The 23877-nt window shown below is 47.9% G+C and overlaps 1 protein-coding gene and 1 long non-coding RNA gene across 2 annotated transcripts; both read left to right on the top strand.

Annotated features, from left to right (window-relative positions):
* Positions 1-2922: 2922 nt before the first annotated feature.
* On the top strand, positions 2923-7399 carry LOC135395688 (uncharacterized). The gene is made up of 2 exons (XM_064626785.1): positions 2923-7253; positions 7333-7399. Exons 1-2 carry the CDS (start codon positions 2923-2925, stop codon positions 7397-7399), a joined length of 4398 nt encoding a protein of 1465 aa, XP_064482855.1.
* A 2286-nt stretch (positions 7400-9685) lies between these two features.
* On the top strand, positions 9686-19998 carry LOC135395481 (uncharacterized). The gene is made up of 3 exons (XR_010423113.1): positions 9686-9733; positions 9800-9898; positions 19927-19998. It is a non-coding gene; the product is annotated as an uncharacterized LOC135395481 (long non-coding RNA).
* Positions 19999-23877: the final 3879 nt, after the last annotated feature.

Raw genomic sequence — 23877 nt, 5'->3', positions numbered from 1 at the left:
TACAGCTGCTTGGAACGTAAAGTGCGAATGGAGGTTTCCAGTTTGGTCGTCTGTATAATTCGGGTCCGTTGTGCTCATCCTGGTCGTCACTAACCACGGCCCCAGACTTCACCCAAGCACAGATCAGCATGCCGCGAACTGGGTCTCTGATGTCCCATTCGTCTGGAAGTGACCTTCAGCTCGTGGTTCTGTCAGTCTGGATCTCGGAGTGAGAGCATTTCGTAACAAATTGTCATTGTGAGTGTCATCTTGCCTATCCGCGCAGGAACTTCCAGAAATCCTCTCTAGCTTTCTTTTTCGTCCTCGTCGTAGCTGCCGACATCACGACCTTGTCTCGATTAGCAAAAAGCACACGGCACACTGATTACAATTGTTCTGGCCTGGCGTACTTCCTTCTGTAATCGGGAACTCTAATTCGCATGCTTCGAGGATAGCGAGGGTCAACAAGCTCTAGCAGGAGGCAGTCGCTATAAATTCGCGCAAGGTACACCACCCTTTTCTCGTTCCGCAAGGCGTCGTCCAGTACCTACAACGAAGAGGCAGTACTGACGGTTGGTTATACGTGGAGTTGGCCGTGGATCTGGTACCGGTAGACATGCGTGCACTTCCACAGACCGCACTTACTTCCTCAGTTCCGGTACGTGACTCTGTCCTATACCCTTGCTACGGTCCGCCAGTTGGTCCTGATATTTCACGAATGTTCCGGTCACTATACACGGCATGTTCAGCGCAGCACAGAACTGAGCATGGGCTCAATATCGCGCTCCACTAGAGAGGACTCCCAAAACTACAGCGGTGTTCACGTCCATATGATCTTGTCCGATGCTTGGTGGACGCTCAGTGTCAGCCACACCCTTTAGTCTGTACATTTTGCACTGCAGTGTTAGTTCACTGCGCAATCCTTTTCTGCGTTCAGAAACGACTTTCATGTCCGCAAGTGCACAACAATGGGTGATGGTTTCCGAGCGCCTTGAAGCTACTGAACAGGTGCATTAGTGACAGACAGACGTAACTAAAGCCCACAATATTGACATGTAACTAAAGCCCAAAATACTGACATGTAACTAAAGCACTTGTAGAGGGGCGCATCCTGCATACTCTACCAAAAAAAAAAGACGCCGTAAGCCGCTTTCTCCTTTCTTGTTTCCACCGGAGGCTCAGCGACTGCTCTATGGTGTCTTCCTGTAATGCGGCATGCTCCTCCTCTGAGAGCTCAAGCAATTTTTTGTAGTCGATGCATGCCGTCGCGAAGGACGTTGGCTCCATGTCTGGTCTTTGCGCTTGTTCCCCATAGTCAGCAATTCGGCGCTCGGGCTTCTTACGCAGGGCTGGAAGGCTGGCCTTCTTCGCTTTGGTGTTGAGACGGCGCTTGGCCCTTGCCTCTTCACGTGCACTACAACGTTTTTGAAGGCTCAAAGTGTACTTCCCTGGCTTTGTTTGACACATCTCCTTGTGCACACGATGATGCAAACCTTCACGTGAGTTCACTGTTACGGCTGCGGCAAATGCGCGTGTTTGGTAAGACCGCCTCTGACAGAAGTTGATCCGCTTTCCCCCAACAAACTTCGCGATAACGGAATTGAAGTGCTCGGCGGCGTTATTGTCAACATTCATCAACAAGCTGCGAGCATTGCCTGCAACACGACTTAGTGTGATCTCAGTGACTTAGTGACTCAGTGACTAAGTGACTTAGTGACTCAGTGTGATCTCAGTGATCTCCAGTGTGATCTCAGTGCGCAACCCTGTTCTGCACTCATGAATTATTAGCGAGTTTTAGTATACCGTTGGTAACGTCGCCGGTAAGTTACCGTGCCCACCGGAACCAATGACAGCGTGCGTGATACAGAATCTTAGCTGTTGATAGAGTGCGGTAGACGCGGTAACCTACGGTGCTCCCGGTAGCGGTATACTAAAACTCGCTATTTCCATATCTCAAACAGCCAGAAGCTTTCGTGCCTGTCCGCAATGGTTTTGCTTCAAGTGTTTCCTTTATACGATAGCTGACTGGTGCTCTGAATTTTTTCTTGCATTCCTGTTTTTAATACACAATTTCCAATGAAGTGAGGCTGAACGCGATCGTCCCGGCGTTATATGGGGGAATGACATGCCACGTTCATGCCCTCCCCCGCCCCTCCCCCCGAGAAAATAAACATCGATGAATGAACAGCTCATGTATAGTATAGTCCGTTCACGTATTTGCGGCAGGGCTAAGCTGCGTGTGCTCGTGCTCCTGCGTCACAGTCAACGTCGGCTTCGTCGTCCACCTGCACGTGCAGCGGTATAGCATTTCCAGCGCTCAAATTGTTGTGCCTTGTGACGATACCCTCCATGAGAGATGGCAGCACTGCGCTGCCCATTCTGAAGCGGCGTACTCCACGGATGACCATACCTGACAAAAACTCGTGTGCCGAGTCAACGGCTTAACATAGATGAAATCTTTTTGTTGGTATTGGTTCTTGATATGTTTTTCTAGTGCGTGATCGAGCCAGATTTTCGATTTTGGGCGGCTCTATTTTGTAAGCGAGCGGAATCTCGAAATATAGCTTTTCCCAAACCTTTCGACGACGATATAAAAATTTCTGAGTCTAAAACGCAAAATCTGCTTCGATCAGGCACTAGATCTAAGCATCCTCTTCCATTTAAAAGCAGTTGCACGGAGATCAACCGAATTTTCGCGGCGCTACGGGAGTTGAAAAATGTATGGGGATTCCCATAGAGCGTCGGTGGTGATGCACCGCCTTAAATTAAAGGAGTGTGCTTGGACTTTATCATCCTTGCTTCTGCATATACGAAATACATCGGTGCTCGAGAGTCCACCCACGAGCAGCGCAGTTCCGTAAGTCCCACTTCGAGTGACTTTCTATCGATTCACAACATTATTGGTGCCGAAACCCGGGAATAACGGACTGCACTACAGTCAAGATGGACCGTCTCAAGCACAAACGTGCCGCCCGCCGAACGCAGATCACAAAGGTGGTAAACGAGGTGGCAGAGCTACGAAGCGACGTGAACGTCTCCAAGGCTACACTCACCGGGCTACTAAATAGACTCGTGGCTAACGACAACGAACTACGGCAAATTAACAAGGAAATAGAGCCGTTGATACCAAACGACGACCTGGAGGAAGAATACGCAACGATGTTCAGCTACGAAGACCAAGCCCACAACGCCATAGCCGAACTGCAAACGAGGATGGCCGAAATTCAGATTTCGGAGCAGGCCGCAACGCAAGTGGCCCCGTCGTTTCCGAGACCGACGTCAGACGCGGAGAGACCACGCACTGGTGTGAAATTACCAAAGCTTCAACTACAGTCATTCGCGGGTGAGTTAACTCAGTGGCAGCCCTTTTGGGAGCAGTACAAGACCACCGTGCATGATAACCCGAACCTCTCCAAGACTGAGAAGTTTCAGTACCTGAGATCGTTAGTGCGTGGGTCGGCTGCTTCCGCTATCATGGGTCTGCAGGCGTCAGAGTCCTGCTACGATGACGCCCTCGAAATCCTAAAGCAACGCTTTGGTAACAAGTGTCGCATCGAGAGAGAACATTTAGCAAAGCTACGGAACTTGGCTGCCGTCAAATCGGCGAACGATGTGCGCGGACTACGAACGATGTACGACGACGTTCAGAATAACATACGTGGACTACGCTCCCTCGGTGTTTCCAGTGCGAGCTATGCCTCGATGATGGTGGACATACTGTTATCAGCGTTGCCGTCGGAGTTGGTCGTCGAATATCACCGGCTGGCTCGATATGGAACTGTTTTAGAGGAGCCTACAGCGAATACTCAGAGCGCACAGGTCGACGAACATCCGTCGAGTAGGGTGGATACGACAACAAGCAGCGAGTTGACCAAAGTCTTGAACTTTCTTCGCATCGAAATAGAGAGTCGTGAACGCTCTGGTGTAAAGGATCGTGCAAGCACACCTCAGCTTTTCCCAACGCCACAACGTACGACTACAACTTTTCACAGAACGCCCAGAGCTAAAGGTAGCAACCTTACCTCTACGGGAGCAGTACTACAGAGCAGCGCACAGGCAGTACCCAAGTGCTTCTTCTGCAACGCAGTTGACCACGATGCGCCACACTGCCAGTGCTCCATGCCCCTAGCAGAGAAACGAAGCAAGCTGGCAAAGGATATGCGCTGCTACCGCTGTACCAAGAGAGGTCATAGATCCAAGGACTGTCGATCGAGGATAAGTTGCAGCCACTGTGGGAGGCGACACGCGTCGTCGTTGTGCGACCCGTCACAGTCATCTCAGAGCGCCTCAACAGAACCCAGTTCGATGGGTACGACCAACATGATGGCAACCCACAGCCACAGTGTGCCGGCTCAAGAGGACACCAGCGTATTGCTGCAGACATTCCGTGCTTGGGCAACCTCCGACCAAAACGCAGCTTATATTCGAGGCATCATCGACGGAGGGAGCCAGCGCACCTTCATTCGAGAGGACGTGGCCACGAAGCTTAAGTTGACGACTGTGGGGGAAACCACTCTGCAGATAAACACCTTTGCAAACAACACACACACAACGCCAACTACAGTGAAGATTGTGAAGCTCGGGTTACGCAGTCAGTACGGCCCACAAGAGTACAGCATTGAAGCTCTGACGGTACCCTTTATTTGCAAAGACCTTACGGCTACGCCTGAAGACAACGAATTTGTACAGTCAATTCGTTGCGACAACGTGTTCATCGCCGACGAGCTGGTGCACTGGAACGTCCCATCAGAGGTCGGGATAAGTCTCCTGATTGGCTGCGATCAGATGTGGAAGCTCCTAACCGGTGAACTGAAGCGATGTGACAGAAATGAGAAGTTTGTGGCTATTTCCACGGTCTTTGGATGGACATTCCAAGGCCCAGCGACTCTGGACTGTCGCCTCTCTAAGGAGACCACGACAGCCGTATGCGTACTCCGCGTTGGAGGGACACAACATCAAGAGTCAGACGTACTTAAACGATTCTGGGAATTGGACAGCATCGGCATAACAGATGCAGATACTTCAAACGTAGAACACAACGCGTCGATCCTGGAAGAATTTCAGCGACAGTTAACTATGAAAGATGGCCGATACGAGGTAACACTTCCTTGGAAAGCTGGTACCATTCAAATGGCAGACAACTTAGAGTTGGCAAAATCCCGATTGCGAGGTCTGGTAAGACGGCTGCAATGTAATGACCAGGTGATTGAGTATGATGAGGCCATACGAAGTTATATAGAGAACGGGCACGCAGAGAGAGTGGTTGGCGATTCACCAGAATCTCGCTACACGTACTACATGCCTCACCGAGCCGTAATCCGCAATGGATCCACCTCGACCAGAGTACGGGTAGTCTTCGACGCCTCCTCGCATGGTCCAGGTGCTACGTCTTTGAACGACCACCTCGAAAAAGGCCCCAAATTGAACTCTGACCTGGTTCCGATTTTGCTGCGTTTCCGTATGCACACGATCGCTGTTACTGCAGACATACAGAAAGCCTTTCTGCAAGTTGGCATCAATCCAGCCGACAGAGATGCCTTACGCTTTCTGTGGTTTACCACCGCACCCCTACGAGGATCCACGCTTCCACCGCTTGAAGTCTGGAGGATGACTAGGGTGCCGTTTGGTACAACCGCGAGCCCTTTCCTACTCAGCGCCACCCTTCAACATCACCTGAGGTGCACTACAGGATCCGAAGAAGATATCGCCCATACGCTGATAAACTCTTTCTATGTGGACGATTTACTTACGGGTGCCAACAAGTTGGAAGAGGCACAGCGGATAGTCAGCAGTGCACGACGCATACTGCAAAAGGCAGGTATGAAACTGACTAAATTCGCGTCAAACTCCTCTGAACTTCAGACGACCTTTGAGCAGTTTAGCAGAGAAGACCATAACGCTGAGAGGCGGTTGTGTGAAACGGAGGACAGCAGGGTTCTTGGCATCGTATGGAATAAGTCGACTGACCACCTCAAGTTCTCCGGAGAACACCTCCTAGATACCATCATAGCGGCCAAGTCGACTAAGCGCAGTGTCTTGCAAACATCTGCAAAAATCTTTGACCCACTTGGCTTTCTTTCTCCATACACTATAAGAGTAAAGATTTTATTTCAACGGCTATGGGAAAGAGGCCTCGACTGGGACGCTCCGTTGCCAGCGGACATATCTAAAGAATGGGACTCCTGGTGTGCTGATCTACCGAAGCTTCACAGTATTTCCCTGGAGCGGTGTTTGCTACCTGGTGAAGAAAGCGACTATTCCACAGAACTTCACATTTTTTCCGATGCAAGTCCGCAAGCCTATGGAGCCTGCGCTTTCTTGAGAGTGGTTGACGCAAAAGGAAACATTAAAGTGGGACTAGTGTTTGCGAAAAGTCGTGTAGCGCCCCTCAAGAAACTTACGCTTCCACGGCTGGAACTGATGGGAGCTGTGATAGGAGTGCGTATCGCCAAACTAGTGTGCGACTCCTTACCAACGATAACGGATGTGGCCACATACTGGACAGACTCCAGCATTGTACTTTGTTGGATAAAGGGAAATGCCAGCAAATGGAAACCCTTCGTCAAGAACCGAGTGATGGAAATACAAGAAAAAAGCGATCCATCACATTGGCGACACTGTCCGGGCGTATCCAACCCAGCTGACGCCTTGACAAGAGATCTTACCGTTTCTGCCATGGCTGAGTCCCGGCTGTGGTTTCTAGGACCAAGTTGGCTAGCTGAAGCACAGTCATTATGGCCGCCAGCAGGTACCCGGACGGCAACAACGGACCTACAAGTACTCGAAGAAGAGAAGGCGGCAAAAGCTGTCGTTGTAGTCCACACGGCCACGACGAAACCCCCATTGTTCGAGCTGAACAAGTATAGCAACTACACACGAACTTTACGAGTCACCGCCTGGATCCTGCGTTTTGTTGCAAACTGTCAACGAACGAATCAAGTCGAGGGTCCGCTTATAACAGAGGAGATGGAGAAGGCCGAGCTGGTATGGGTTAAACAGGCCCAACACGAGTCCTACCTGGAAGAAGTCCACACACTCACTCAAGGTTTGGATCTCCCAAAGACATCAAAATTGTATCAGCTCAAACCGTTTCTGGATGAAACGGGCCTTTTACGACTTACTGGAAGGCTCCAGTACACCGACGACCCTGAAGACATTAAGCACCCTGTTCTTCTGCCCAAAGAACACACCCTAACTAGACTCATCGCCGAATCAGCTCACCGCCGAATTCTGCATGGAGGAGTACAAGCAACTCTAACAGAACTCCGACAAAGGTGGTGGATTACGCGAGCTAGACAACTGGTGAAACACATTATGCTAACCTGCAAATCATGCGCACGTTTCCATGTAAAGAGTGCAACGGCACCGACTGCACCTCTTCCAGCAGACCGCGTACTTCGCAGTCACCCATTTTCTGTAACTGGTATAGACTTCGCAGGCCCAGTTTACGTAAAGATTGGTGATACGTCCGTAAAGTCATACATAGCACTCTTTACCTGCGCCACGACGAGAGCCATTCACCTAGAGTTGGTTTCTGATCTCACGTCCACCTCCTTCGTCATGGCATTCCGACGGTTCATCTCACGTCGAGGACTGCCATCGACGGTCTATACCGATAACGCCCTCACGTTTAAGAGAGCAGACCGTGACATGCGCAAGTTATGGGATGTCATCAGATGTCAGACAACCCAAGACTTCGCCTCCACCAATCGCGTGCATTGGAAATACATTACAGAGCGTGCGGCTTGGTGGGGAGGTTGGTGGGAAAGAATGGTCAGAACGGTTAAACAGAGTCTTCGAAGAGTTATCGGACGTCAGCGGCTCACCTTCGAAGAACTAACTACCCTTCTACACGAGACCGAGGCCGTTTGTAATTCTCGCCCCCTCACTTTCCTACCTTCGACCCCAGACGAACCGACTGCGTTGACTCCCGCGCATCTTCTCATTGGACGCACGCTTACAGCTCTACCCGCGTTGCCTCCTATACAAAGACCTCTGTCGAATTGCGTCATACTGCGAGACCGATGGAGACATCTCCAGAAAATGGCCGACCAATTTTGGCAACGATGGAAACGGGAATACTTATTGGAATTGAGGTCCGCGCATACTTTCTCGCCTGAAGGGAGACACCAGCAGGACTGCATACACAACGGGGACATCGCACTCTTGCATGAAGACAAGGTCCCTCGTCATCTGTGGAAGTTGGTCAGAGTAGCCGAGTTGCATAAAGGCAGGGACGGGCGAGTTCGCTCCTGTACTATAAGGCTACCCTCCGGACACGTAACCCGCCGACCAGTGCAGTTACTGTTCCCTTTAGAATGTGCGGAGAGATGAGTTGTTTAATTCACTCATCTCGGGGGGAGGATGTTGCGGAAATATTTCTTTCCGTAGTTTTCGAAGGAACCGCGAGAAAGAGGAAGAGGACAAAAGAGACGTTGACGTTTTGGTGACGAAGGAACATGGGTTTTTTGAGTGACATTCGGGAATTTAGGCATATAGTTGGATAGACGACATGTTAAATTAAAGGAGTGTGCTTGGACTTTATCATCCTTGCTTCTGCATATACGAAATACATCGGTGCTCGAGAGTCCACCCACGAGCAGCGCAGTTCCGTAAGTCCCACTTCGAGTGACTTTCTATCGATTCACAACAGCATTCTACATCATGTAATCTAACAGTTGTTCACGTCTGGATATTTTAACCATGGGATTTACCCTGCATGCACCATACCATGTTCAAACACAAACAACTGCTAGACAGCAGCATGTACTGTTGCCGTATAGTATTTATGGCTTGCGTCCTGTGATCGGAAACAATGGTATCTTTTTCTGCTACAACCGGTAAACTACAGTAAAGATTTAGAAATACTGTGTCATATCATAAACCACTATGGGAAATGGCAGTTTGAAAAACTGGAGAAGACTGTCATTAGAACGGGGGACATGTTCTAGGGTGAAATTTTTTACAGTGTGTGCTGTACCACGTAATGCACCGCAGGCCCACCACTGTATGGTATCAATTAAAAAGAATAAAAAAACCTCCACTGCTGGGTAGGACAAGGACGGAGAATAAAAACGACAAGGACCGGCTTTGATCGTCGTTCGATTGTCGTTTTTATTCTCCGTCCTAGTCCTACCCAGCACTGGGGATTTTTAATTCTTTTTAATCGAAACCTGTACCAACCAGCCCAAACACTCGCTCTGTTACAGTATGGTAACGCTCGGAATACTGATTTGCTCAAAAAAGGAACGTGTGCGTTTCTTGTACTAACTTCCCCTTATGCAAAGTCGTAGAAAATGTTTTCAGCCAATGGGGGGGGGGGGGGGGGGGAGAGGACATCATTCTGGACTCTCGTTGACCTACAATGTGTTGTGTGTGAAGGTCATTTTGAAGAGTGTAGGAGGTTCAAGACTGTGTTCCCGCATTCTTGGCAGTGTTGACTAATAACCATAATAAAGTAGAGAGTACATTTGTTGCTTCATATATTTGTGTCACGGCAAAGTAGGTAGAGATACATCTGTCTCAACATACAGGTGCCAAAACTGCTTTTTGTGCCTAAAATATGACAAATAGCTGTCTGTTCAACACCACTAATCATGCGGCGTCCTTCATGACACGTCTGTGACATTCCAAAGTGATTAAGTGATGTCCCATAGATATGTGCACTGCTGAAGATGACTGTGTACCTTCTATAGATTCTTGTTTCAAGAAAAGTACTGTGTGCTGAAAGAAAGTACTGTGAGTACCTCTGCAGGTATATGCTCAAACGACCACCAAGTCTCACGTTGTTGCTCAATCGCTTCCATTTCTGCACTTGCAGTAAAAGCAGCAAACGGGCCGACGTGAATGGCAGCCGAACGGTTGAGCGGCGAAATTCTCGAGCACATAACCACAATTTCACATCGAAAATGTTGTTGAGGTGAGTTCGCAGTTGTTGTTTTCATCGTTCAATAGTTCTCGGGATTACCTCGGACGAAACGCTCATCGTAGCCGGCCGCCATAACTGGATTTCCTCGCAAACGGGAGAAGCCGCCAGGGAAGTCGGAGAAAGCCTCGGCTTTCATCCAATCAGAAGCACTATTCTCTATCTACGTAGATGGAGCAGGTTTTCCCCATCTACGTCACAAAAATGGCTGCGCCCATGGCTTGTTTGATTAATTAATTTTCGTAATAGGAAGACAAGATTGAGAAACGAAGGCGCGTTTCGGGGGCAGTTGGACGTGCTCGTTCTGAATATCACAACCGTTTTAACACATCGGGAAATCGGCGTAGCTGACCTTTAAAGAAGATATTCTTAATCAATATGACAACAATCAAAATTACAAGTTTTATTATAAAAAGTCTGAGATTCCTATACGTGACCACCGTCATTGCGACACTAACAATAGTGGGGTTTTAATTTCAATTAAAATTACAACAGCTGGTAGGTGTAAATAACTAATCGTGCGCAACTAGGGTTGTCACCCCCCAGTCATTTTTGCAGTCCCGCGATTTCGGGATTTTTGCTGTCAATCCCAGGATCCCGGGACGGGATTTCGGGATTGTGGCGAGTTCAGATGGTGCTTCCAAGTATAGTCCTGCGCGGGTCAGAATTATCTGACGCGCAGTGTAACCACATTGGCAAAATAGTGACGGTGAAATGGTTACATTTTATTTTGTCTTTGTTTTTGCTGTAATAATGTGACTCCTTTTTTATCCATCTGCATTTCACTGTTGCACGTGAAAAGAAGGCGAGTCCCACTACCCTTGAGGTAACAGGAAATATTACTTTATAATTTCCTCAAACGGTGTAACATTCCATTTGAATGAAGAACAGTTTTGAAAAAAAAAGGAAGAAATCAAGGAATGGAAATAAGCGAAACACTAAACGGCTTACAACGCCGTTGCTGCGTGCTTATCACATTGTACAATGATTTTAAACACGACCTGAAGAAGCACAGGGCGTCGAGGGTGGTGTTCCCCAGCTCGGAGCGAACTTTTGTGCAAATACTGGCTGCCAAACTGAAGGCACGTTCGACGTGCCTTCACGACGTGCGTTCACTTTGCGGTAGAAGAAACGACAGTCAGCAAATATCTGTACGCGCGTGTAGGCAGCGTCCTCTGCCACCTCCAGTCATCAAAACTGCCATGTCCTTACGAAGGAGTCAGTTTGTGCCTGATGGCCTACAGGTGTTTGATTTTCCTGGCATATTTGCTCTCACGAAATCCCGGGACTTCAAAAATTGGCCGTGATCCCAGGATTTCGGGATTCGCACTGCGTATTCGCGCGGCTATAATTCGCATTATACGCATTACGCCTTTGCCGGAATAAAGCTAAACAGAATAATTATTGTGTCCCAATATGTTTATCAAGCTTCGGAAGCTCATGTGGTTCATCACTCATTGAATATACACATAAGAAAGAGGTTCAGTCGAACACCGCCCCCGCACGCCATTCAGTCATGGTCAACGTCGCCACAACTTTTGATATCAAGTAAATCGCAGCTGTACATTTCCGGGTGTGATCTTTTACATTTTCGTGAGTGCACAAATATGCCGTAACTGATATCGTGTGTATTCTTGACATCTGATATTGTGATCGCGAGAGTGCGATCAATCATAATCATTCGTATGAAGTCCATCTGGGACGTGGTCGTCTGGGGTCCTGAGGGTCCGAAGTTGGGGAAGTCGGTACATGACAAGTTCACACCGCCGCAGCCACAAACACAGAGAAAGTTCAATAGAAGTTAATCTCCGATCAGAGCAGGATCGAGAGATATATGAAGCATTTTTGATAGAGGAAAAAGGGGGAAAATGTGTCAGCGCTCCCTCTATCGCCCTCATACAGCGGGAATTGTGCTATCTCAAACAATAGGTCGGATTCATAGGGGAACGCGTACCTACTCTGGTATTTAAGAGTGTATGTGTATTCAACAGTAAATAGGTGTCAGACATAATGTTCCTGTTGTGATCTCAGCCCCTTGCAAGTTGTATTGTCTTTGCCCTAAGGTGAACAAGCGACAAAAAAGACAGGTGTGTAACACCAAACACAAAAACAGGTGGGTTGATTGCCGCCAGTGTGTGGTTTATAGTATTCCGTTATCCTGTGGAAGAGTGTACATCGGCCAGACGGGCAGGCGTATCAATACTAGGTTACGTGAGCACGCGACGTTGTTGAAAGGGATGCCACCGTCGGGTCGCTTGGCATTCCATTGTGATAGATGTGGATGCTCGCCTGCCTTTGATAAAACTTCAATAGAAGTTAATCTCCGATCACAGCAGGATCGAGAGATATATGAAGCATTTTTGATAGAGGAAAAAGGGGGAAATGTGTCAGCGCTCCCTCTATCGCCCTCATACAGAAGGAATTGTGCTATCTCAAAAAAATAGGTCGGATTCATAGGGGAACGTGTACCTACTCTGGTATTTAAGAGTGTATGTGTATTCAACAGTAAAGTAGTCGTGAGTTGCAGTTCGTCCTGGTTTGTGTGTGCCTTTTCTCTATGTTTGTGGCTGCGGCGGTGTTAACTCGTCTGGGATCACCAACTTTTATCGCCTCGACTCGTCTGATTATTTTAAGCTGCTGGAAATATTGCGATCACAATATCGCGATACAGGGCGCGATATCGGGCTTCGCGTGAGTTCATAGTGAGTGTGAGGTCGACGCGCTCTTATCAGATGATTGTGAGTGATCGCCGGCCAAAATGCCGACCTCTGGTCATTACGAAACTTTCCTTTTATCTTTGTAGCATGAAGAAAAAATTGAAGGGACGGTTATGCAATTGTAACGCGATTTTCAGCGCCAGGTGTGTACGAACCAATGCTTAATGGTTCTTATAATACAATGGTTGAAATGGTTCATCATACGATACCGGGCTTATGAACATTCTATGATACGCTGAATGTGTGATGTGTCCTGTGTGTGACCCCCCCCCCCCCAGCGATTCCGACATGTTACTCTCACTTGGTGGAAACTTTTGAACTACATGTTGAACTATCATCTCTGTTCTTCTCTGGACATCATCTCTGTTTTTTCTCATCATCTGTTTGAACTTTCTGTGTGTAAGTGTTCTGGGGCAGCCAGTTCGACTAAGTCGAAACTTACATCTCAATTTTTTTCTTTATCACGTCACATCACATCACATACGATATCTATCGACCACTCCAGTCGTGCCTCCATAATGTCACCCCTCGCGTGATACGCTGTCTCTCATGATACGCTGTCGCACTATGACGAAGATGGATTAACGTAATGTTTTTTTTTTTTTTTAATGCGACAGAATTTCTTTAAAGTGCAGCTCCGCTGCTGTTCCGAAAGTATGAAGACGTTGTGATATTCAGAACCGTGGTCCCGACTTCATTCATAAACGCACATTGCTTTCCAAATTTCCATACTCCTTCGTGAGAAATTTGAGAAAAACTACCGGGCGGCGGTTCCACTTGTGACGTCATACTTGGAACTGCGCGGATTGGATAGCCACACCTAGCCAGCTCTGCCTGGCAACCAGTTTGTGTTTACACTCCGTCATGGCCGCTGTATCGTGCTGAAACAGCTGTCACGCGCTATCGGGGACCACCGCACCGTTTTATCATGTTTCTTATAAGAAATACTTCGTCTTCGAGCACGTTCTCGTTCTCAATAGCTTTGGTGGTGCTTTCTGCACGCGCAGCAAGTCCGCGCATAGTGCGCTGCCAAAGCTATTGAGAATGCGTAAGTGTACGTCACACGTTAGGTGTTAGGTCTCGTTGGTAGCATGAAGCACAGTGCGGGCACAGAATGTCCGCTCACGACGGCCGTCGTTGCACAACGAGGCCATCCTGTAAGGCTTGTTAAAGAAGACCGGCAAAACTATCTTTGAGGCTATTAACAACAGCAATTATCACGGAACACACCCAAAACATTCACCTTCGCCCATAGATCCCCGCCATCGCATCGACGATTTGGCGTTAGCCAAGCCACGAGCGCGGCTAAGCCAGGACGAAGCCGGGATTGGTCAGGGTTTGCCGACCACAGGACCGCCGTGCCAGGAAAATTTAAAAAATTGTTTTCTTAAAAACTACAAACAAATGGGTGAAAAATTTTCACATGTATGCTCCCTGTGCGGAAACGAACGCACAGCCCAAGCATGGCTCCATTCTGTCGCAGTCGAAAATCGGCGGAGCTGAGCTTTAACGCACTTTGGGCCTTGGAGGTGTAGCGTCAGTGGAGAGGGACACTTTCACTCTCACGATGCGTTATATCCCCCTCGTTTCTTGCTTTAATGCGCGCCTCGGCTGATAACAAACGTTTCGCCGGGCGGGGATTTGGCAGATTGGAAGGTCTTCATGATAGCCGTTCCTAAAACACGATGAGCCCTTATTTCTTTGAAGTGGATGGCATCATGTTATGGATCTTTGTTCTAACAGCTTCCTTTATTGTATCGTTTTCGTACAGCGCGTGCGACCTGCGGAAACACCCTAGTGACTGTGTGACTTCGTTATGTCGTCAATATCGTCCGACACTACGGAGTTACAGTGTAAACGACGTGATCATGGCAAATGGGGATGTGGGCGACGGCATCGTTAACGGTTCGATGGGGTCTCTCAAATTCATTGAGAACGATGGAGTAGGTCCCATCGTCCGTCTATGGCTCCAGTTTGTTGGTGAAGTAACGGATCGTACCGCTAAAATCAAGCCCGCATCGCTACGTGCAATCAACCCTTGTCTCAGTCCGGACAGGGTTCCCACAGGAGCAGAGCCGGAGCCTTTGGCGGATTTCCCAAAGAAATAACCGAAGAACGGAAAAAGAATGAGAAACGCTCAAAAATGGGCCGTAAGTATTCTCAGGAGACACGAAAGTTCGCTATGACTCTGCACTTCTATTCCTCCCGTGCCTACAACTATGTGGCAAAAATGTTTCCTATGCCAGCAATCGACATTCTTCGTCAGTGGTCAAAGGAAAAGAGAAGCTGTGTTCCATTATGCTCGACGGGATGAGTATAAGAAAAAAAATGTGAAGTGGACAAGGCCTCGGGACGCCTCATTGGGTTTGTGGATTTCGGGGAGGCCCACACTCCACACGAAACTGATGACGCACCACTGGCGGGTGATGCACTTGTGTTCATGGTAGCGGGTGTGGCACAGACATGTACAAGATACTCAAAAATGTATTTAAGATAAGATAATAAATACTGACCTTAGAATGTAATTAAGATAGAGTATAAATACATAAATTAAAGTAATTAAGATAGAGTATAAATACATAAATTAAAGTAATTAAGATAGAGTACGAAATACTTCAAAAAGTATTTGAAATACAATTAAGATACTAATTATCCTTGAACGCAAAAAGTCACCAGTCAGTGGTCAATGCGGCGAGTCGCCGCTATGTGACATGAATCTCCTAAAACACGCATACTATGCAAGCCGTCCCTGTGTGATAGTCATCTAAACACAAGTCCCAAAAAGATGACAAAGAGATATCATATAACTCCACTAAGTATATGTGACCCAGAACAAATCAAACTTGTAACAGGGCTGCTGGGCGAGGTCACAATTCGCCGTTACCACGTCAGGGCACACATAATAGAACCCTCACCCGCCAAGGATTAGAACATACGGGGCAAGATCTCTAAATGGAGACTTCCAAGAAGGGCCAATGTCCGGGTCGAGTCCGATGGATTCAGGGAATTTCCACTGAACAAGCAAGATAATGGAAAGACGAGACACAGAAAGTTCGAGAGGGAGATCTAAAATATGTAATTAGAGTAGAAAATACCATAAAATGTATTTTAAATAGAGTACAAATACACAACACAAAAAGTGTTGAATAGAGTACCAAAATACCGCAAATGGTATTTAAAATACAGTATTTTAAATACAATACTACAAATACGTACAAGTCTGGTGTGGCATCACCACGGAATATACACTTTGGGTACTTTCTCAACAAAGGACTATCGGGTGCTATGCTTAAAAACCTCTTGACAGAAGCCATAACAGCAATAACAGAGTGCGGCCTAGAGGTTGTAGCCATAGTGTGCGACGGCTTGTCGTCAAACGTAATGATGGGACGCCTCCTGGGGTGTCGAATACATGCTGACAGCACCGAGAACTTCAAGACTCACAGCCAACACTATCTCTCTTCTCTATCTATCTAATCTTCTAATCTATCTAATCTTCGACACGGCCCATGGCCTCAAGCTGCTTCGAAATCTAGTGGGAGACCACAAAGTGCTGCACAGTAGCCACAGTACTACTACTCACCCCATAGCTACACTGTAGCTATGGGGTGAGATTTAACAATATCTGTATATCTGTACCAATGCAACCAAGACCATAACTAGAACAAATTTTCTCTACTCCCAGGCCATCAGGTGGTACTTCATTGAAAGGCTACAAAAGTCCCAAGAGGCCGCATTAGCACGCCAAGAGGCCTGCATTAGGAAAACTGACACCTGAACTAGAGCTAGAGTGGGCATCAGTCCTTAACAACACAGCCCGTACGTTTCTTGAAATATTAAAGAAACAGTGCCACGCGCAACTCGCTACGATCCAGGCCCATATGAACAATATCAGTCTCACCGACGCGGAGGCAAACACCCTCGAACTACACATTCAACAACTCAACCGCGAGCTAGCTAACAAGGAACACTCAAAACTCGGAAAACCTAATTCCAACAACGACACGGATACCGGACCCACTAACACGACACACGCAGCAGCCGAACAAATCATTTCCAGCACCACAACCACAACTCTCCGCAACATCGCTGAGCCACCCCGAGAAAACGCTGACGCAAGCACCGTAATAGATATATCACGCTCACTAACCAGCGACGAACTACAAGTCCTCTCTAGGGGGTTAACATTCTGCCCTACACTCAATTCTGTTAACGAATACGAAATCCACAAAGACATATCAGACTTTGCGAGACGGCTACGCCTTAGAGAATTCTTCGCTCATACAACACAAGAAAACAACAACGACCTCCGACTACCATCAACCTGGACACCAAATCACGGCCGAGAACCCGCACTAGACCTGTACATTAAACAAGTAAGCAACGACATCCTTCGCGGTATTTCCCAAAGCTCGCGTGGTCACAACCTCACTAAAACACAACGTGACATCATCAATGCGCTAGCTGACAGAGATGATATCATTATCAAGCCCGCAGATAAGGGTGGGAGTATCGTCATCTGGCCCACAGATAAATATATCTCTGAAGCACATAGGCAACTCAACAATACGCAACACTACCTCAAACTGGACCATGACCCAACAAAGGAGTACACGGCGCTAATAACCCATACCATACAGGACCTCCACGAACGAAAGCTCATCACACGTGATGACATCAGATATCTCACCCCATCAAACACAGACGCAGGTCGTTTCTATTTACTGCCCAAAATCCACAAGGTACACGCCAACGAGCTCTATACGGCTGACATCCCCGGCAGGCCAATTGTATCTAATAACAACACACCAACAGAAAGACTCTCGAAATTCCTGGACCACTATTTAAACCATATTCCGACAACACTGCCATCGCATGTACAAGACACACCCCACCTCCTCAGAATAATCAGAGATATAAACAACACTCGTATATTTGGTAGGGACACAATACTAGCCACGCTGGATGTGACATCACTGTATACTAACATCCCACACAACGACGGAATCACAGCCCTCTGCAATACCCTTTCTATTACAAACACCAGAAAAGACACGGAAACCATACTCGCTCTAATGGACTTGGTTCTTAAACTGAACTACTTCGAGTTCAATGGTGAATACTACCTACAAGTACACGGTACAAGTATGGGCACACCTGTTGCACCCACATACGCAAATATCTTCATGGGGTTCCTAGAAAACAAAGTTCTCAGCGCCCTCTCATTAAAACCCACGGTGTACCTTCGATACATCGATGATATACTGATAATATGGGAACACGGGGAACATGAATTTCAAAAGTTCGTAGATCTACTGAACACCGCGCATAGCAACATAAAGTTCACATCACAACAGTCAACTCACTTAATTAACTTCCTCGACACCACAATATCACTAGACAACGGCAACCTCACCACAACCCTGTACAAAAAGCCAACTGACAAACAACAATACCTTCACTTCAAGAGTCACCACCCGCGTCACTGTAAGGTTGGAATTCCTAATGGGCAGAGTGTAAGACTACGCAGAATTTGTTCAAACGACACAGATTACGCTGAGAAGCTTGACGAACTCTGCAGTCCACTTGCCCAAAGGGACTATCCAGACTCCCTCCTAACCGAATTCCGTCGCAAGGCACTCACACTCGATCGAAACGAGGTTCTGGAAAACCGAAAAAATCCCGACGCGTGCCAAATAAGCTTCATCACAAGATATTCCAACGCACTTCCAAACATCAAAGCCATTCTACAGAAGCACGAGCCCCTCCTCCAAAGCAGTGACCGACTTAACAACATATTCACAAATCCCATACTGGTGACATACCGACGCGCAAGAAACCTGGCAGACTCCTTGGTCAATGCCAAAATCAGCAAAACGAGCGCCCCGTACACGGGAACACGACCCTGCAACCTCCCGCGCTGCAAAACATGCAAGCACGTTCAACACGCTAACTCCATCAAAAGCACTGCGAGCAATTACACCCACCCCGTTAACCACGCATTCACATGCACAAGCTCCAATGTTATATACTGCATTGAATGCGGCGACTGCTCTATGCAATACATTGGTGAAACCGGCCAACAAATGCGAACAACCGTCTTACCGGACACAGAACCGACACGTCCAACAAACTCCCCAAAGCAGTCGCCGAACACTTTAACGTTCCTGGTCACAATTTTGACAACATTAAACTATATATTCTAGAAACCGGGTTTAGATCCACACGTGACAGACGTGATAGGGAGTCTTATCTCATATACAAGTTCAACGCTCTTCACCCGTCCGGTATCAACAAATCACAAGGCACCCTAGAAACAGTTCACAAATAAAATATGCTTTTCCCATCTACCTCCATTATCATCTGTTATGTTCTGCATGGCCACTGCTTTCTGCTCTCTTTATTGCATGCCACAACTTTGTATTACAAACATATATTTAAAAAAAAAAAGAGAAAAATTTGCTCGTTCTGGAATTTTCCCCACGTAACCACTAACCTCCTTATCTTTCGCTATGCTTGCGAATTCTTGCCTGTTGTCCCGTTTCGTCCACGTGTTCGTGAACCTTCCATTTTTCTGCAACCGGTCTGTAGCCTAGATCACTACCCCAAGCAGCACAATGTACTGAAAGTCGAGTGCAATAGGGGTGGACGGGTAGGTGGAAGGCCTTGAACGGACTCGAAAAACTAAAGCACATTGATAAGACACATACCGTCCACCCCTATTGCACTCGACTTCCAGTACATTGTGCTGCTTGGGACGTTCACATAATCCCCTCCACACTCTAACAAAGCAGCCATTCACTCCCGCCGTAAAAACCCGTACGGACCTTTCTTCCCTCCGGGCTGTTGACCCACAATTCGCATGAACCTTTAAACACATCACACCTAACCCTTTAAATACCATGCCAATGATGAGGACGGTGCCCAGAAGAAGAACAGACTCTGTTCGAAATATCGGCGGCTTCTGTCCTGAGGCAACTCCCTTCCTACATCTCTACCGGTTCGCTGGATTTCTACCCATCTACCAAGAGGCCGAAGGGCTTCGAGCCGCCAACAAGTTAACTAGTTACTAGTTAGAAGTTAACTAGGGCACATGTTAAGTTCCGCCGCCAAATTATGAAGGTTAGACTGGCTGCTCAAACCTTCAGCTCTTCAGTGAGCAAAGCGCTCGATTTCTGCAGACTGCTCGGAATTACAGATTTTGAGGGCAGCGAAGGCACTGTGAGGTTTATCGCAGATGTGGATCAGTAAGAAACTCCCGCCCTTTATGATAACTATTGTCCTGACAGCCTTTTCTTTTTTTAGGTCATTCGACATATTGAATTCACATAGCAACTGGTTTCAAGACACCGCTGCGCAGCTCCTCCATAACCCAACAGAAGGAGATGATAAAGCTATCCTCAAGGTTAATGGCGCTGCACTCATCTTCTGGCGTGTCAGTCATCCAGCACGGCCGCCACATGTCCGTGATAAGCCTTGCCTTTACACTAAAGAACAGAGTAGAACTTGCGGAGGAACCCTTCCAGAACGACGCGTGCAAGTAAGAGAGAAAAGGGCGTGAGGACATGGCAAGAGAAAAATATCTTTCCTACAGGTACAGTGCTGGACAAAAGTTTACGGAACGCGCGAGCGGCGTATTTTCTCTGGGCAGAGACACCCTAGCGGCGAGCGGAAGCGGGCGAGTCCACGCGTTCAGAGGGATGAAAGAGTGCGCTTGTGGTGACCCACCGTGGTAGTAGTGGTAACTTTACTTTTGAGTGTAACGAACGCCAAAATGGCTTCGTTTTCGGTCTGCTGCACCGAGCGCGAGTGGAAGTCCCTCCGCTATCGGAGAAGTTGTCACGTCAATTCATCTTAGCGCTCTGTTATCTCTCCGATAGCGGGGAGACTTCCTTCCCGTGAATGCCACTCGCGCTCGTTGCAGTAGACCGAAAACGAAACCATTTTGGCGTTCGTTACACTCAAAAGCAAAGTTACCACGGTGGGTCGCCACAAGCGCACTCTTCCATCCCTCTGAACGGGTGGACTCGCCCGCTTCCGCTCGCCGCTAGGGTGTCTCTGCCCAGAGAAAATACGCCGCTCGCGCGTTCCGTAAACTTTTGTCCAGCACTGTACATCACAACGTATCGGCTGAGTCAAGCTTTTTTTCAGCTGCATACGACAAAAAGCGGGGGGGGGGGGGGGGCTGAAACAACAATCCCTCCGCGTCACAATTTAGGTACGCCTACCGAAAATTGCTGCTGCATGCTGATGTTCAAGCCCCCAGTACAGCCACCATATCCCCTAGCATGGAGGGCATTGAGACCTTGTCTCATCAGGGTAGGCCACGTGAGCAAGCATCAGAAGGAAATTCACGGAGCAGCTCTACTGAGGAAACTCAGGCAGAAAAAAAACCTCAGCACTTTCCTCGATGCTATCGATCACGACTACGATGCCCCGACGGGGCTAAGCAGATTCAGTGAGGACGTTGTAGCGTACATTGGGGGCTTTGTCGTCAGAATGGTGTCAGCAAAACTCATATGTGACGGGTGCCTTCATACCCTTCTTGATGATGACACGTCGAGCCTTCTGATCATTCTTAGGAACAATGGTGGTCTGTTGAAGCCATCTTCCTTTGTACAACGGCTGCTTTCTTGTGCCGAAGAAATATTTCGGCTTGAGCAGTCCTAGTGCAGAAAGCTCACAGTAGCCAAAGTTGTCCTGTAATCATTCAACTATTTCATTGTTAAACATGGTGAAAAGGTGCCGAGGTGTAAGCACTATGCTGATGAGCCCAGCCATATTATCTCTCTTGCAAAGGTAACACTACAGAGATACACAAACATTAGGCTGAGGGCACATGCTCGCAGGGTTACTGCGGCAAATCATGGTGTTCAAGTAAGGCAAATGCTCACGAAACAGATTTTGTTTCGTAACCAGTAAGTGTGCTACGCAACTATGAAGGACATGTGGCGATTTCCACATATTCTTGTAAATACTCTATGCTTATTTATGTATAGATTTATTACTCTATTTGACATATGTCTTGGTATTTCCATGTTGATCAGCTTTCTCCTGGTACATGTGTGTATCTGTTGTATTTGGTCAGCATTACTGATAGAACGTTTTGAATACCTCACTAGTTACATTTTGAGGCAGTTTTCTGCTGGTACGAATGGTTACCTTTACACATTTGTGCAAATATCGGATTGTATTTATGCTGTTTTATTGATACACAGGCTTTGAGTGCCTTCCTTTGTATTTTGATACTCTTCTGGTATTCCCTAAATTTTGTGTCGTGCTATGTACTAGATAGCTTATTTGCAGTACATGTACGTGGGCACATGTGAAATATAATAGAGAAATTTTGGGGTCACCTTTATCCAGTTCCCGTCTTGCACTGTGTGGTTACCTCGTACAGCTTGCGCCAAAAGTCCACGGAACACGCGAGCGGCGTTTTTCTCCGCGCCGCGCCACCTTATAGCAGCGGCCGGAAGTTGGCGGGAGCAGACAGGTCCATTCATTTTGAGGGGGCCATGGAGGTAAGAAACTAAGGAGATGCCCTAAGCGCCTCTCCCAATGCAAGCGAGCGTGCTGTGACACGCGCATGGCATTGTGGTTAGTTGCCCACACACGTGACCCATAAACGTCACGGCAAGACGTAATAAAACATGGCGTCCTCCATGTCCGCGGCGTGTCTTACCTGAATACAGAGACGAGCTGCGGCCGAATAACTTGTTTCCGCTTTCATAACATATTTGGAGTTCGAAGTTATCACACCCGTTGAAACACAAGATAGATCATCTCAGTGTGGAAGCAATGGATCACTAAATCGCTAGAAGATACACGTACGTCATCGTGACATTGCCTGGCTTCTCTTCTGTTTTGCTATTTTGCTGCGATTTATCACGCGGCAAATGTTGAAACAACCCATAACTTTCAAAGTATTGTGCGAATGGACTCCTTGAAGGTAAGGCGTTTGCTGAAGATGAAGTTTGCTAAACTTCAAAGCCTCCGCGCAGACCGCCATAACGCCGAAACATGTGGGGATCACGTGACCGGGCAACTAGATGGGCGTGGTATTGCCAGGAGCGACCGCTAGAGGGGTCCCACGGCCTTCCGATCTTTTAGCCCTCTCCTTAGTTTCTTACCTCCATGGAGGGGGCGCAGGGCATAACACAGGCAGCGACCCACCGTGGCGTTTGCAGCAATTACCCCACAAGGGCATGCCCGTGGAGCGTTTCACCAGGCAAATTGCTATCGCAGTTCGCATCTGGAAGAATAACAGGAATGACACAGAGCGACAACAGTTGGCTTCTGCAGTTTGTTTTCTCTTTTTCGTCTCGTCTTCCTATCATTTTGTCTGGGGATGACGGGCGCTGGCAAATAAAAGCGTACGGTATTGACGTAGAAATAAGAGAGGGAAGAAAGAGCCAAATGACGCTTCATTAATATTTTATTTAGTATCGCGTGAAGCCCCCGTTCGCGGAGATCACAGCGGACATGTGGTCTGGCAGCGATTGATAGAGCCGGCCCACGAGATGTAGTACTACGTCTTCCTTGAGGGACGTCCATTCCATGTTTATCGCCTCCCACAAGGCGTCCTTGGACCGAATTGGCACCCGCTTTTTGCTCATTCGGAATTTCATCATGTCCCATATATTTTCAATCACGTTCAGATCCGGGCTGCACGCGGGCCACTCAGGCTGCATGATACCAAGATCGTCTAGTCTGCGCTGGACAGTGGACGACATATGAACTGGACTTCTGTCTTGCTGCAGAATAATAATAAAGCAACCGTCAGGGAAAGGACCGTCAAGGACGTATGGGAGCAGATCTTCGATGATTCTAACGTATGCTGCTCCGTTGAAGCGGCCGTCTAGGCGGACAAGAGGCCCCAAGCCCTGGTGCGAAAGGGCACCCCACACGCTGACGGAGTGCCGTCCACTAGAGACCACGCTGTGAACGTACTGGGGTAGATATCTGAAAAGGAAAAAAAAAAGAATAGGGCCGTCTCGAAGCAGGCGCGGACTCTCAAGGTATTACCTGCAGTTAGGAGGACGCCAATTCCGCCTCCTCTGGGACCACTTCGTACTAAACGTTGCCTCATCAGTAAACAGCACGTGGCTCCACTACGCGGGTTAACACTCCGCGTAGCGTAAGGCAAAGTCCAGTCTTGCCTCTAGGTGTTCCGGCTTCAGCGCGGGCTTCTGAACCGCGACTCCGGAACGGAGACCCCCGAGGCACGCTAATCTTCGTCGGATGCTTGTACTCGAT

The sequence above is a fragment of the Ornithodoros turicata genome, chromosome 5, assembly GCF_037126465.1.
Source record: "Ornithodoros turicata isolate Travis chromosome 5, ASM3712646v1, whole genome shotgun sequence".
Classification (NCBI taxonomy): Eukaryota; Metazoa; Arthropoda; class Arachnida; order Ixodida; family Argasidae; genus Ornithodoros; species Ornithodoros turicata.
Note: the sequence above shows the minus strand (reverse complement) of the source record. Positions and strands in the feature narration are given on the sequence as shown.

Excerpts from the sequence above, each read along its gene's own strand:
- LOC135395688 (XM_064626785.1), top strand. The coding sequence starts at position 2,923 with ATGGACCGTCTCAAGCACAAACGTGCCGCCCGCCGAACGCAGATCACA. Across the intron at positions 7,254-7,332 it reads CTAACAGAACTCCGACAAAG|AGTGCAACGGCACCGACTGC; the intron begins GTGGTGGATTAC and ends TTCCATGTAAAG.